Source organism: Danio rerio, chromosome 15 (assembly GCF_049306965.1).
Source record: "Danio rerio strain Tuebingen ecotype United States chromosome 15, GRCz12tu, whole genome shotgun sequence".
NCBI lineage: Eukaryota > Metazoa > Chordata > Actinopteri > Cypriniformes > Danionidae > Danio > Danio rerio.
Window position 1 is genome coordinate 19,678,395 of NC_133190.1, and position 16,606 is coordinate 19,695,000.

At 32.6% G+C, this 16,606-nt stretch overlaps 2 protein-coding genes across 10 annotated transcripts in view; both read left to right on the forward strand.

Moving 5' to 3' along the window:
- Positions 1–410: 410 nt before the first annotated feature.
- On the forward strand, positions 411–11,180 carry LOC101884208 (uncharacterized). Of its 8 annotated transcripts, none has more exons than XM_073923503.1 (12): positions 411–770; positions 4,127–4,158; positions 4,362–4,501; positions 4,907–5,248; positions 8,139–8,234; positions 8,334–8,384; positions 8,474–8,518; positions 10,405–10,434; positions 10,579–10,641; positions 10,722–10,775; positions 10,862–10,921; positions 11,035–11,180. In XM_073923503.1, the coding sequence occupies exons 3-12, from the start codon at positions 4,438–4,440 to the stop codon at positions 11,070–11,072; spliced, it is 843 nt and encodes a 280-aa protein (XP_073779604.1). In that variant the 5' UTR covers positions 411–770; positions 4,127–4,158; positions 4,362–4,437; the 3' UTR covers positions 11,073–11,180. The 8 variants fall into 8 exon arrangements, with proteins under 8 accessions (XP_073779604.1, XP_073779602.1, XP_005157502.1 ...); XM_073923506.1 differs by having other exon boundaries at positions 575–770; positions 11,038–11,180; XM_073923504.1 differs by having other exon boundaries at positions 707–770; positions 4,424–4,501.
- Positions 11,181–11,536: 356 nt separating this feature from the next.
- dhx40 (DEAH (Asp-Glu-Ala-His) box polypeptide 40) overlaps positions 11,537–16,606 on the forward strand; it is a 22,939-nt gene continuing 17,869 nt past the window's right edge. For both annotated transcript variants that reach the window (XM_021466351.3, XM_021466352.3), the window contains exons 1-3: positions 11,537–11,910; positions 12,693–12,838; positions 16,496–16,606. The exon at positions 16,496–16,606 is cut by the window's right edge and continues 9 nt beyond it. In XM_021466351.3, the coding sequence (XP_021322026.1) occupies positions 11,736–11,910; positions 12,693–12,838; positions 16,496–16,606 (432 nt within the window). In that variant the 5' untranslated portion in view covers positions 11,537–11,735. The remainder of the gene's footprint in view (positions 11,911–12,692; positions 12,839–16,495) is intronic.

Here is a 16,606-nt window from a genome sequence, read left to right on the forward strand (position 1 = left end):
TGGCCATCTGGCAGACTGGGTGGTTTCCCACTGAGCCGATGCACTTTTTAGGCCGGGCTGATCATCGTCTTAGATCTGATCGGCCCATAAAAGGCTTTGCAGCCTATCGTTTTTTTTTCGGCCTTATTTACGATGCTGTGATCTGTGTGACTCTAAAAGTAGATGCTTTTTTTCCCGAGACGCTGCTCGCTGCAGAGCCATTTGAGCAGAGCTGAGCTCCAGCGAGGGGGAGCATGAGCTCTCGCTCCTCCTCCTATAAGTTGTTTTAATGCGTACACCAACCCCACCCCTAACCCTACCCCCAGTGACATCACTCGTAGAAGAAGTGAAAGAAAGGAGGAGCGAGAGCTCAAGCTCCCCCTCGTTGGAGCTCAGCTCTGTCCAAATGGCTCTGCAGTGAGCACCACTTGGGGAGAGAGGTGTTTTTTCCGGACAGACAGACCGGGCAGGCCCGTGACACTCTGCAGCCCATTGGCACTTTCTTTATTGACATTGGGCTGGCCCAATCATAAACTCCTAGTATTTTGGGCTCTGTGTGTGCGTGCATCGTCTGTGTGTATTTGTCAAAATTAATAGTCGAGTCATAGAGAAGGAAAAGAAGGGAGGCGCAGAGAAATCGCGGGAAACACACTGGCATTTTATTTAGCGGTTCTGAAAAGTTCTACGTTCGTTCTAGTACACGGCTAAAAACGCAAATCACGTGACCACACACACTCTGTCAAGAGTTGCAGCCAGTATTTCAGCGCGGGTGCTTTGAGTATAAACCCCAGGTGAGAGTATAGTAAATGTCGGACAGTTAATCAACTATCTGTTGAATCTTATCTCACTATAGCTGTTAAACGTGATATTAAATTCATCACGTTGACTCTATCTAACGACTCTTCAGTCTTTTGAATCACTTGTTCTCAGGTAACTGTTTTGGCAAAGATAAGCTAATATATTAATTTATGTAACCACGTTGATTCTGGACATTGACTGATTGCTTACCTTTATCGCATTAATTCATTGTACGTTATACTTTTATAATGGCCATTATTGATTATTAAAACTGATATTCAGCAAAAGAGACGGGGTAAAGTTCGTTCTATTCGATGAAAATGAGAGTCAGTTATATTTAAGACCTGTTTTGTTATACAAATGCAGAGTGAAGATGACACTCACATATATGTGTAGATACACGAGGCTGTTTGGTGTCTGTCAATCAAAATATCAAAATGAAACAAATTTCCTTATATTATGTTTTAATTATTTACATAGTGAAACAGCAAGCAGGATGAGGTTATAAAATACTGTTCCCTTTGAAGATTTACCCATGCATCAAAAGCCAGTTTTGGTTATGTTTATTATTAAATATAGGCTTAGTGAATAGTGTATTGAATAAGCTAATTTGACTGTAGTGTATGAGTGTGTGTGTGAATGAGTGTGTATGGGTGATTTCCTGTACTGGGTTGTGGCTGGAAGAGCATCTGCTGCATAAAACATGCTGGAATAGTTGGCAATTCATTCCACTGTGTGGCAACCCCTAATAAATAAGGGACTAAGGCGAAGGAAAATAAATGAATAGTGTATTTTTTAGAACTTAACTAAAATCTTAATGGACAGTATACAAAAATTAAATTGAAATTTATGTCTGTATTTATTTAAAAAATAATATATATATATATATATATATATATATATATATATATATATATATATATATATATATATATATATATATATATATATATATATATATATATATATGGCTTTTGTGTTTTATAAAATAGGAGTTGATAAACATATTGGTCATGCACAGATAGATAGCATTTTGATTGAATGTAGTGGGCCGCTCTGGCCCAAAATGCCAGGGCCGATTTTGCCCCAGTCCAGCCCTGATGGTTTTTTATGAAAATTCAAAGGGTTTTCTTTAAAAGGATACCAGATTTTTGCAATTACACCTCTGCATGTGGGTTTGGGAAGCTTTTAAATTTGGGTTGGCAAAATCCAGGTGGAAATCCCAAAATAGCAGCAGAGTTTAACTGGTAAAATACAAATAAACAAGCAACTTTATTAAATGAATGTTAGCTTTATTATGTTTTAATTGTCCCTTTTCTATCTTTCTTTAAAACATTTTGGATTATATAGGAAACTAAGTGAAAAATGTTTAATGTTTAATACAACTGAAAACCGATTTAATATATGAGCTACATAAAAAGTTTTCTCTTTGTTTCTTATGTGCCTGGCTCACAATGTGTACAAGTGGAAAAATATGCAAACATACTGTATCTGATTTTGCAATGCAGATAAAACAAACAAACAAACAAACAAAAAAAACTAGAAACAATAAAAAGATACACTGTACTTATACACACACTGTATTTATGAGGTGTGCTTCACACAAACCACCAGAAACACTCCTCTCTCACTGTAAAAGAACACCTAGCACCTAATTCTCACACTAACACCATTTGTATAAGCACTTCTGTATATTGACTCTTGTTGAATCCAATAGTATCTGGATGCAGCCTTGATGATGCAAGCTGAGACTGCATATCTCAGTGATGCAATGTCAGACACGATGCACTCAATGGAGCTAGGGATGCCACTGTGAGGGGTAGGGTTGGGTTTATGTGAGCATATTAAAAAAGCATTGGATGCAGCTCAGATTGCACCAGGTCTGCATCCAGTCACTTTAAACAAAAGCGTCTGCTTAAGGACTTAATGTAAGATTTAAAATCTTGTTTTCTGAAAATGTTTTTAGGAGTTTATGCTTAAAACAAACAAACAAACAAACAAACACAAAATAAAATGTATTCAAAATTATAATTAATTAAAAAATCTGCCAATGGAGTAAGAAATGTTGTCTTCATTCAAAGAGAAATCAAGAATATAAAACACATGTAAGCAACTTATTCAGACCTTTAGTTAGAATATAGAAAATAACAAATGATCATAATTAATTTCATGATAATTTAAATGATTACTTCTTGCTGACAATTGGTTAAAACTTAGATGATTTAAAGGATAGAGTCAAATGTAAAATGACAATTACTTAGTTTTAGTATTATTATTTAAACTATTGTTACACTAAAGCCATCAAATCACGTTAAAATATATGATGGTCACGACCTTGACAGTTAAACAGAACCTATTGTAATTTAAAGCTTTATTACACATATATTTTTGATGCTTGAAAAAACAGTTTGATCATTTCCCTGCAATCTGTATAGTCACAGCCTGCTATTGACTCTTCTGTCCACTAGGTGACGCGCTTATTACTTTTAATAATGATTTGAGGCGAAGGAAAAGCAATCACGGAAAGTCACTACACGGGGTAAAATCGGATACAATGAATCGAAGAAATAAATGTTGAATGTGCAGTTAAGAATATATCATAATATATAATTTGATAAACAGGCAAATAATAATTTTGAAAGTTGTTTATTACAATTAACCTGCAAAAAGACAAAATAATTAGTAGGCCTATATATATATATATATATATATATATATATATATATATATATATATATATATATATATATATATATATTTTATATATATATATATATATATATATATATATATATATATATATATATATATATATATATATATATATATATATATTTGTTTATTTATATTTATATAGATAATACATATATATACACACGAAATAGTTACATGAAAGATCAGCCCGTAACAAACAGGATCAGTAAATGGACTGTACGCCTTTGCGACAATTCATGAGAGATCATAAATATTTTTTTATATAAGCTTACAGGTAGTTATAGAGTCATTTGCTACACTGTAAAGAAGATAAGTTTAAACCTGTTGTAAACCTCCAGTGTTATTTTAAGGCCATTTATAGGAAATGTTATGCGGCTTTACTTTCGCACGCGCTTGTTGCGGTTGTTGCAAGCGAGACTTAAAATAAACGATGCAGTAATGCACTGTTTCCGAAAAAGGGGAAACCCTGCAACTCGGTTAATTTCAGTAAATTTTAATTTCAGTCAAATAAATACGCATGTAGGCTACATGTTGAAGTGTTTTCTGAACACAGCTGGACAACAGTAATCTCTAGCATGGGCTGTGCTGTTAACTTGCAAGATGCTTTTAACATCTGACTTTGTCTTTGCAACAGGATGTGGTAAAAAGGAAACTAGTTTACCTGAGGTAAATAGACAGCGTTTGATTCTGCAACCTCAAAACACACAAATGCATAATAACATCTAGCATTTATTGTTGTCAAATGCATCTTAAAGCACATATTTTCACTATCAGATGATAGATGCATCCCTAATCTGACATATAACGACGAGTCACTTGAACTGTGAAGACACTTTAGACTTAAGAGGCTGTGCATGTGTATTTTACAGGAAATAGCATGTGAAGGACATCAGCCTACACATTCCTCTCCATTTCTGTCTTGGTCTTTCAGTCTAGACATCTTGAATGACATGCATCATGAACATTTTATGCCTTTGGATATTTGTTGGTGCTCTGGTGTCTTCTAATGGTAGGCAAATGTTTTTCTTTACATCTATTTAATTATCTTTAATTATAATTGTTTAAATTAGATTTTTAAATGTAAAAATATTCATTGAAAAAAAAATTCATTGGATTTACATAAGGTGGTTGCAAACAATTTATATGGGCTGAATTTGAACAAACAAATTAAGTCGAACATTACTGAAATTTGTTTAAATTCAGCCCATATAAATTGTTTGCAATCACTTACCTTAAAACATTTAGCAAATCCAATCAATCATTTTTCAGTGTATATGTATTTTAATGGACTTTTATATTTCTTTGTTTAAAGGTAATCAACCGGACAGTTCTTAAAAACTGTTTTTGACTTTATTATAAGATGAAAATGTGCTATATGGTACTTAAACAGCTGTATTTTGATGCTTTTGTATAGCTTTGGGCTGCGGGAGAGTAAGATATACAGAAGTCAGCATCAATGCCTCTCTGAAATCTCAAGTCTTTCTCCCGTGTCACTTTAATACAAGCTTGAACAATGAAACAGTGATATGGAGTCACAATAAAGACACTCTTGTAAAGATCATAGCTGATGGCAGAATCTACTTTGAAAATCCTAGAGAAGGACGAGTGACTGCTTTTCCACTTTTAGTTGAGGAAGGAAACTTCTCCATCCTCATCCATGATCTGGATTCTTCAGAGGTTGGTGTGTACTTTTGTGAGTGGAACAGTGAATGCTGGAGAGTGAGGATCACAGAAATACAGAATCATTCATCGCAGGGTAAGTTAAGAGCATGGAAAAATATGAGAATGAGAAGAAGCTACTGTAAATGTTGTCAGAAATTCACTATAAAATATTGTGAGTGTTTCAGGTGTTACAGGATGCCGTATTGGTGCAATTGTAATTTTATTTTAATTGTTTAATTGTAGATTTATTTTACTGCAGAAATATATTTATACATAAATATACAATAACATACAAATTTATTTATATTTTGAAGTCAGAATTATTCAACCCCTTCTATTATCAGCCCCCGTGTTTATTTTTTCCCCAATTTCTGTTTAAGGGAGAGAATATTTTTTCCAACACATTTCTAAACATAATAGTTTTATTAACTCATTTCAAAAAAAAAATTTATTTTATCTTTGCCATGATGAAAGTAAATAATATTCGACCAGATATTTTTCAACACACTCTTCAATGCTTAGTTGAAGTCTAGTTCTGTAGTTCTGTAGACTATCAAAAAAGTTATATAGCTTAAACGGGCTATTAATATTGACCTTAAAATGGTTTCAAAAAATTTAAAACTGCTTTTATTCTAGCCAAAATGAAACAAATAAGACTTTCTCCAGAACAAAATTATATTATCAGTTAATGTAAAAATTTCTTTGCTCTGATCATTTGGGAAATATTTAAAAAAGAAAAAAAAATTAAAGGGGGCTAATAATTCTGACTTCAACTGTATAACATTAAAGAAATGTATTGGTTAACATCGGTTGCTTCTTCACAGGGGAATTTATTGAAAATTATACTGTAATTTTACAGTAAAATACTGGAAACTGGTTTTAAAAGTAAAATGATTTAACAATTTTTGATGAAAGATTGTAAACTGAAAGTTGTAAAGCACAGATCTATTCAAATTTTCATGTTTTTTTAAATACATTTTGTTATAACTTATATCAGTGTCATCTATTAAGTAATGTTTATTGCTTTATTTAGGTGTTATTTGTGTTACTAAGTGTTTTGTATGAATGAATCTAGACGCCTTTGTGTTAAAACATCCATAAATGTATGAATGTTTAGAAAAAATGAATCTGTCTTCCATATTTTATAATTCATGTGTTTATTTTTTGTTTCCCCCCATATATTTATGCTTTTGAACTGTACAATGGGATCTTGATCGTCCTTTCAACAACTTTTAACCTTGAAAGGTTAGAAAAAGGGACTTTTATTAACAGTTTAATAGATGCAGAGAGTGTTATATTGTCTGGGTTGGTGTTGTATATTTACTGCCAGTACATTTTCTGTTATTTTACAGATGGATTTCTCTGTCATTTCTTATACTTTATATTATTATTTATGTTATAATTTGTTAAACTGTAGAGTTAATTTTCAACATCAAAAGTCAACAGAGCAGAGATCAACATCCCATAATGCAATTCACAACTGCAAATAAACTGAAAAAACACAAAATCCGGAAACTGTTAATTAACAGATATATTGGTGACACTTTACAAGAATGATGTATTAATATGTAAACTAAACATTGATTAATTAGAAGTTAATGATGAGGACACTAATCATGTACTAACTTTACAACAATGAGTCACAAGCGTTCATGTGTAAATAACGACTACCTTAATTACTTGTTAGTGCATGTTGTTAATCAATGTGTTAATTAACATTTAGGTTTAAGCTAAATGTCATTGACATAAACTCATGAGCTGTTGATGTATAATTATGTCATGACTTTACTTGGTGGGGCTCAACACCATTAACTCATCCTAATGAACTCCTGTGTTTAAACTGTTCATGTTGATGTTGACAAAACACTTTCCCATTGTTATTCAGTGTAAACACACTAGACTGACGTGCATAAGGAGTTCATGAGTAGTTAACAATGGGTTAATGATGATGTGCCCCTACAATTAAAGTCACAACATTTATATTAACAGCTTATGAGTTCATGATGGTTCAATTAAGCATAAACTAATGTGGTAATTAATACATTAATTAACAAACAATCATGTGCTAACAGGTAATCAGGTAGCCGTTATTCACAAGCGGACTCATGTGACTCATGTTGTAGTTAAAGTTAATTCATGATCAGCGCATGCATCAACTCATCATTATAATAAAGTAATGTTTAGTTTACAAATTAAAACATCAATATTCGTGTACTATTATTGTAAAGTGTTACCGATGATATATATATATATATATATATATATATATATATATATATATATATATATATATATATATATATATATATATATATATATATATATATATATATATATATCAGGGCTCAACAATAAGGACTGCCCGATGACCTGGGGCCAGCGTAAGAGGTGCTCGGGACAGTAGACGGAATCGTTACTGGCCCGATCGGTGCAGTGCTGCCTCGTCACTAAATATTAATAGACAGAAACATAATCACTATATCAAATTATGAAACTAAAAGAAAACGTCAGCTTCTAACGTTGTGGAAACATTTAGATGGGTACAACATGATGAAAAAAATGAAGCGATGTTTTACTTGATTTGCTGTCACTTTTAAGTCAGCCACCTTTTGTTTTGCAATAAAATACCTGCACATTTTCCACACTCTATATTTTACTGCTAAATATTTGAACATTTTTCAAATATTTAAATCCTAGATTCATAGACAATATTTTGTGACACGTTTTTTAATATATGTGGCTAAGAAAAAGAAATTAACTTTTTTTTTTTTTTTTTTTGGTGCGGCCCGTAAAAATTTTGCGTTATCCTTAGCGTTAAACCCTGCATATATATATATATATATATATATATATATATATATATATATATATATATATATATATATAATTCTAAGGTGATGAATGTTTTTCTGTAAAAACAAAATCAAAATGATTAAATCTCCTTCTGTTCAAATTTATTTAATAATCTGTATTTTTCCATGCAGAAATTTATTATTTAAGTCCCTGGTTCTACTTTGCTGCTGGAGCTGGGTTGTTTATCATGCTTTTCATTGTATTCAGCATGATTTCAAAACTATTTGGTGAGCACTGATTTCTTGTCACCTAATGGCTCAATATTTACACAAATGAATGTTATAAAATCTGCTTCATCTCTGAAAATATATCTTCTTTTTTTACAGGAAAGGATAAATCATCCGAGTCTAACTCTGTTAATGTAATACATAGTGAAGGTGAGCATTATGTAATATACCTAATCTTCAACAGTGTGCTTTCTTTATGGGGTTTCTTCATTTTCATGAAAACCATTCCACATATATAGGCAACTATCCCGTCGAACAAAGCAGAAGTCACAGAAACAACCGGGGTGAGAAACATCACTTTTTATTACAATCACACAACATACAATAAACTGACTCACATAAAATATTGGTGACTTTTTTTTTCTTCTGCATAAAATTAAAGAAGATATTTAGTTAAAATGTGTTGATATGCAAGTCAGTTACAATTTAAGAGTAAATATATATATGGAGGGAAACAAAAGGTGTGTGAACAGAGAAGCTGAACACTATAAAAGGTAAGAAGCAATTTCTTTCGTGAACTGGGTGAACTGTAAAAGCATTAGATGCAGTCAGAATTATTAGCCCCCCTGTATATTTTCCCCCAATTTCTGTTTAACAGAGAGAAGATTTTTTTAAAACACATTTCTAAACATAATAGTTTTAATAACTCATCTCTAATAACTGATTTATTTTATCTTTGCTCAATATTTTTCAAGATATTAGTATTCAGCTTAAAGTGACTTTTAAAGGCTTAACTAGGTTAATTAGCCAAGTTAGGGTAATTAGGCAAGTCATTTAATGATGGTTTGTTCTATAGACAATCGAAAATATATATTGCTTAAGGCAGTGGTTCTCAAACTGTGGTACGTGTACCACTAGTGGTATATGCAGGCTTCCTTCTAGTGGTACACAGAGTAATCCAATATCAATGTCATATGTATATGCAACATATATTTCAGAATTTATCAAAAATGGTTCATATATGAATATGATGACATATAGCCTATATTTATGAGGTCCAAGCAACATTTCCAGGTTTTGATGAATAGGTTACTATAGATTAACACTTTACATTTAAATATATATATATATATATATATATATATATATATATATATATATATATATATATATATTTTTTTTTTTTACTTTTAATACAGTAGCCTACCATTTTTAATAAACTTTTAAATAACAAGTTTTAATTTAAACGTTGACATTTTTTTTTCATTTTCAAATTCAAGTTTAAACAATTTATAATGTTTAAAGTGGCTGATAATAATAAAAATTCTTCTTAATAGTAGTTAATCTGTCACGATTTTAAACTGCAGAGTTGTAGCTGCCTTACTGGGCCTATTACGCTACTGTATTTCAACACTGGTCATAATGGTGCTTGGAGGGACAATTTTTTTCTGAGGTGGTACTTGGTGAAAAAAGTTTGAGAACCACTGGCTTAAGGAGATAATAATATTCATTCATTCATTTTCTTTTCGGCTTAGTCCCTTTATTAATCTGGGGTCACCACAGCAGAATGAACCGCCAACTTATCAGCATGTTTTTACGCAGCGGATGCCCATTATAATCACAACCCATTACTGGGAAACATCCATACACACACATTCACACACATACACCACGGACATCTAACTTACCCAATTCACATGTACCACATGTCTTTGGACTCTGGGGGAAACCAGAGCACCCGGAGGAAACCCACGCGAAAGCGGGGAGAACATGCACTGAACTCCACACAGAAGCGCTAACTGACTCAGCTGAGGCTCAAACCAGCGATCTTCTTGCTGTGAGGCGACAGCACTATCAACTGCGCCACCGTGTCACCCTATGGGGTCACTAATGTCTACTTTAAAATGGTTTTATGAAAAATTTAAAAGTGCTTTTACTTTAGCTGAAATAAAACAATCAAAAAATTCTCCACATGAAAAGATATTATAGAGCAAGACATTTTTTACAGTATTTCCTGTTAAACATTATTTGGGAAATATTTAAAAAAGAAAAAAAAAAAACACAGGAGGGCACTATGGGCATTGTGTTACATCAAATCAAGTTTAATTTATTGATATATTGTTTAATTAATAGATAGCATAAGTGACAACAGTAAATGTTTTTATGATTTTTATGCTGCTAAAATGTATTTTAAAGTGAGAATAAACATGCTTTAATCTTATTTGTGAAGGTCCAAGAAGGGGACCTTCAGTTGTTTATGGTATGTGTTTTATATTTTAATTGTTAATTACTTGTGACAAACATCTACATTGTTAGACTCTGACTGGATTTCAAGTTTGTTTCAAATTAATAGCTTTTTACAATTTTGGGGAAAAATTGGTGTTGTATTTTTTTTCATGTCAAGAAAATGATGGACCTGCATCATATCCCAGTTCTGCTGTGCAGCATGGGCAACATCCTCAGAGAGGTGACTCTTCATTTTCTAAAATTCATTTATTTGATCAATACAAATGACCAAATAGTTTTACATTATTTTGAAATGTTCAGCCTTCACAGCTGTTCCTGAGCCAACTAGTCATTCAGATGTAAAACCATACTATGGTAAGACAATATTTATGCTTAAAGATTAACATGTTGACTGTGTGTTATAGGAATGAAAATAATACAATATATTTTCCATATTTCAGTCAACCAGGCGGAGCTTTCCATCTCAACAAATGCTGGCAAAAAACGCAAAAAACAAAAGCGTAATTCATTTTCATAGTTTCATAGTTTTGAATGGTCATTTATGTTGTTTGAATTTTATTAATTATTGTAGCCATTACAAAATATATTTATATTTTAACTTTATTTTCTCCAGCAGCCTACCAGTTTAAAAACCCAATATACGGAGAATGAAGCATCAGATGTCAGACTGCGATGACAGTTCTACAGCGCACACAATTTTATTACAGACATTTTTTACTAAACAGTTCAATATCTTAATAAATGTTGATGTTCAATGTCTTCGTTTCTACAATATTTGTTAAGTGACACATACATGTTGGTTTACTTGCTGCAAAGATTGAAATTATATATCTACCTCTCTTGATTTGCATTACAAACAGTGGCTTCATTGTGTCATGCACACACTAAAGTCCACTTTCTGTCCTTGCATTCAACCTTCATTTTCATTATTTCAAAAATAGTAAAATCTGTTCCAGTTTTCAGATATTAGATACATTTTAATTAGAAACTTTATTAGATATTTTGATTTGTTTATTGAATCCAATCATTGGCATCGCTATCACAAGCATTAGCAGATACTCTCCATCCAGTGCAGCGGGTGGCGCTGGTGAGTTTTCGTGAACTGTGAGGAAAATGAGTTCGACTTCGAGCGAACATCAAGGTATAGCAGGCCAATGCAACATCTTGAAATGAAGATGAACTAAACTCTTATAACGCATATAACGTGTTTCTTTCTAATGGTTATGACAACGTAATATTTTGTCGAGCTTTTTGTGAATTCGTCGTCACAAATGTTGGCAACCTTCTGAAGCGGAGGAACAGCACACAGAGATCATGTCAACAAAAAAGAGGAGCAGTGAAACAGAGCACCATGAATCAAAAAAGCTTCCTATTTATCAGTACAAAGACAAACTTGTTCAAGCTGTGGAGGAAAACACCTTCCTGATCGTAACTGGTGAAACTGGCAGCGGAAAAACCACGCAGCTACCTCAGTACTTGTATAAAGCAGGTCAGTTGTAACTGTAATTAGTTGTAATTTTGGGGGTAAAGTTGGTTTTCTATTCATATATATATATATTATACTTGCAACTTGCAATTATACTTTTTAAACATTTAAACATTTGTTCAGTGAGGACTTGTTGTGACAGACTCCCTATATTGTTTACCATGTTACTTTGAATAACTGGTCAGAAATAGCATTCAACTATCAAAACAAGATTAGCACCATTTAATGGACCATAAACCATGTTGTACTTTAATCTGCTAATATGATTTGCCTATTTAGAAATGGCAAAGAATTTTTTTCTGATAATATAATATTAAGAAGAAAGTCTGAATGTGCAAATATTTAAACAACTTCACCCAAATTTCGTTCAGTGACAACTTGTGACACGGTCCCTTTATGTTCATCATGCTACTTTGAATAACTGGTCAGAAAAAGCATCCAAGTATGACTTCAAAACAACATTACCACCATGTAATTGACAGTGAACAATGTTGCACTTTGATAGACATTGGCTGCTAATATGATTTCCATGTTTAGAATTTGCAAATATCCTTTACTATAATATAAGAGTCTTTACTATTATTACAATATAATAATAAGGAGCTTTACCCCAAGTTTACTTCCATTAAACAATATATGGACCGTGTCACAAGCTGTCTGTTTAAAAAAAACAAATGTGTGAATGTATAAAACCAACTTTACCTCAATTACTGGAATTCAATCCCTAGTTCTTCTCTGTGTACAGAAGCAAGATCTGACCTTCAGGATGTTTTTATTCTGTCCAGGTCTTAGCAGGAATGGCAGGATTGGTGTGACTCAGCCCAGGAGGGTTGCTGCCATCACTGTAGCCCAGAGAGTGTCCAGTGAGATGCAGGTCAGGCTGGGCGAAGAAGTGGGCTACCAAGTGCGCTTTGATGACTGCTCTACAAAGGCAAGTTAGGAAAAAACACACACTCTCCTGAGCAAATCCAGCGTCATGGATGTGACATTTGCAGTAAAATCTCAAAACATAAATTCACTTAGAAAGTATATGTTAAAGTCTGTTTATATTTTTCAAAACAGTTAAACCACAGACTTATGGGATCAGAAAAATAGAAATCTGTAAACTTTTTTTTTAATATTTCAAATGAAAAAATCAACATGGGTTATGGATGTGACCAAAAAAATTGCAGTATGCAATATACTTTATAAAAATTCTGTAATTTAAACTGCACAACCCAAAAGAAAGAATGCTGATCAACATGATAAGAGTTGTCTCACTATAGAACAGAAATGAATTCATTTTTGCATTTATGAGGAAAAAACTTGGTTATGGATGTGACGGATGCAGAATTGCCGCTTGTGTGACTTTGGTAAATCAAATATAATTGTATGAAAACATTGACAGAGACATTATTGAGTATTTTTACAGTACTTTAAAATACAAGCATACACAAAAAACCTATTCTTTTTATAAGTGTTTTGCTATTTTGTTGAAAACAAAGTTCTGTTCATGCCAACGTTGACATTTGCATGGAATTGCTTTTCATTTTGAACTCACAAGTTCAGTAGGTACTATTTTAAACAGAAAACCGGGGAATATGCACTACCATTCAATGATTTGAGATCATCTTATTTCAGAAAGTAATACTTTTATTTAGCAAGGATGCAATAAATTGATTACAAAGTAGACACATATAATGTTACAAAAATTTGTGTTTAAAATGCTTTTGTTTTGAACTTACATTCATCAAATATTTTAAAAAGGAAATAACAAGCAGCATTGATAATTACAATACTGCAGGGGTGATAGCGTTCCGGCACCACGCCGGATTTCCGGCGTACTGTGGCTGCGGGGGAAAAAAAATCAGGTTCACGGATATTGATCTGTCATTTCTCTAGATTCACAGAATTCACTCACTGCTGAAAGCGGCGGATTGGTTTTTATTAAGTGCCATTTTGTGTGCTCGTGAATCATCTTTTGAGTGTAGACGCCATGTAAATAAAAGATTTATTGTGTAATTTAGAGAGCTTTATAAATTATAACGGATCTTTGTGAGATCTCTATGAACTAAGATTAGTGACGCTTTTTAATGATAATAAGAGGAGCGTGCTGTGCACTTTCCAGGCTATAATCCATTCAGAATTTGTTTGAAACTTTCGTTTTCGGCACATATATGCTGATATGTTTTGGGAATGACATCTGCATATTTACGCTGGGTTTATTCTCGAAATAACGGTGAAGCAATAGACGGGACAAAAATATATTTCCCCTTTCTCCTTAAACAACTTAGTGTTTCAGCTATGAAATAGTTCAGTTTTGTATGTAGCCTAATGGCAAAGTGTTTATATTTAGTTTCGTTTTTTATTCAGCTTATTTAGAAAAACGTTTGGAGCATTTTTTATTCGTTAAAATTAAGTTTTTTTTTTAACGAACAGCGCCCAGCGGAAGACCATCATTGTCTGTTTGATCAGTTTGCCTTCTCAGATCATCACGACTTGCCTAAAATAAAAGATATAAAACAGTTCAAGTATAAAACAATGGTAGCTTAAACGTTAAAGAATGTGTGCTATTAGGCGCATAGTTTGCTTATAAAAAGCTTGCAGGACATCGAGGCGCCAGAGCAATCACTTGCATTTTTTCAGTGGGAGCAATTTAAAGTTATCCGTCATTTTTGCTCACAAAGTACGAGTAATACATCAAAAAACTTTACAGCGTTTTTATAAAATAAAGAAAACCAAAATTATGCACTTTCTGTCATCTGGTTTTTTAACAGGAGCGCTTAACAAAATGAAGCAAAATGTATATGCCTCACAGACATAATAAATATATTTATAGAAAGCTTTAAATTATTACTTAACGAAATAAAACAAATCGAAAACAAAAAAACTCCTTCATGTAATCCGTAAAGATGAATTTCTTTCTAAAGGCGAGTCCAAGAGGAGATTGCCAGTCAGGATCTTTACGACACTGACTCAGAATAAGTAAATAATAAATTAAAATAATAAATAATAAAATAAAAATAAATAAAATAAAATAATAAATAAATAATTAAGATATGTCCTTACTCTTTCCTCGACACATTCATTGTTATTTGTTTTTGCCGGTGCTTGGGGCGAGTTTTAGCTTATTGTGTGCGCTTGAACGCGGATTCACAGTAGCACTTTTAACATGGAGTGACACGACATCTGACGTACAGATGACACTGGCACAGTCCGGTTTTCCACTGTCATGTGTCACTCGCTAGTGGCATGTGTAGTGACCTGTGTCACTCAGAGTGTCGCGCTGCATGTCACTGCAGTGACATCGACACCCGGCGAAGCTTATGACATTAATTAACACGAGCAAAACCATATTTAATCATTACGCGACTTTTAACCTAATTTATCGCGTCGCAAGTTAGTTTATTTGCTGAGCTACTCCACGATGTTTTAATTTAAACGCATTTATTTTATGTATTCGTAGTCATACTTCCGTACGTAATATAGTCATTTGACAGTACATGTCAGTCAAATTTATTGTGGCATGCTTATGTATGGGAGGGGTTACACTTATCTGTTGTACTGTATATTATTGCATCCTGGCAGTTCCTTTGTTCCCTACAATATGGACTTCTCTATGTTTTTAATTAATTCATTTATTTTATTATCTAACTTATTTTCATTTTAAGGTATTTTAAATAATATCCTTTAAAAAGTTATAATAAAATGCATGTTGAAAACTCATAACATTTATGCATGTAAGATAACAGGTGTCATATGCCTAATGATTTTTAAATATTAAAGCAAAGAGACTTATAAGATTAATGTGCTTATAACATGCTTATACTGACACCTACTGGCAAATGTCACAAGATCACTGACACTGGCATGTGTCTAAAAAGAGCCACTTGACAATAATGATGATCAGGGTTACACATAGGCTGTTAATATATTTGGGCCCAGGGGCCCACAAGTTATGTGTTAAAAGTGCGTTGCATACATAGTACCCCCACCCCTACTCACCTCAGGGGCAAGGAAAAAAAGTTCAGGCTCAGGAATTTTTTCCACTATCAGCCCTGATACTGACACTGACATGAATGTATACATTTAGCAGTAAAGCATAGTAGAGTGGTTTCTGAACGATCGTCTGACACTAGAGATTGCAACTTTAGCAGTATTTTACAACATTGTTTTAACATGCTTTGTTATGTCAAGCATGAGTTTTTTCCTAAAGAAATAAATGAACAAATAAAAAAATAAAATAAACAAATAGATCAAGTTTTATGTTGGGCCAAATATTGACGTTAGTTACACTTAGATTTTTTATGCTTGAAAAATTGATAATTTTAGGCAGTAGAACAAGAAAAAACTGAATGTTTTCAAATATTTTATTTTAATTTCTTTTTTTTTTTTTTTGCATTGTGAGACTATTTTTCATGAATGTATTTGTTTATATATTTATTTCTTACCTTTTTAAATAATTTACACATTATATTATTTACAAATATGGTAAATGTGTGTAGAAAACAAATTAAAGAATGATTTCAAGTGCAAGTATGTTAAAGTATATTAAAATATGTATTTAGTTGAGTTTGTGTGATTTAATCAGTTTTTGTCTTGTTATCAGGACACTATGATTAAGTACATGACAGATGGTTGTCTGCTGAGGGAGATTCTTGCAGACCCCAGCTTAACACAATACAGCATTGTGATCCTGGATGAAGCCCACGAGAGGAGT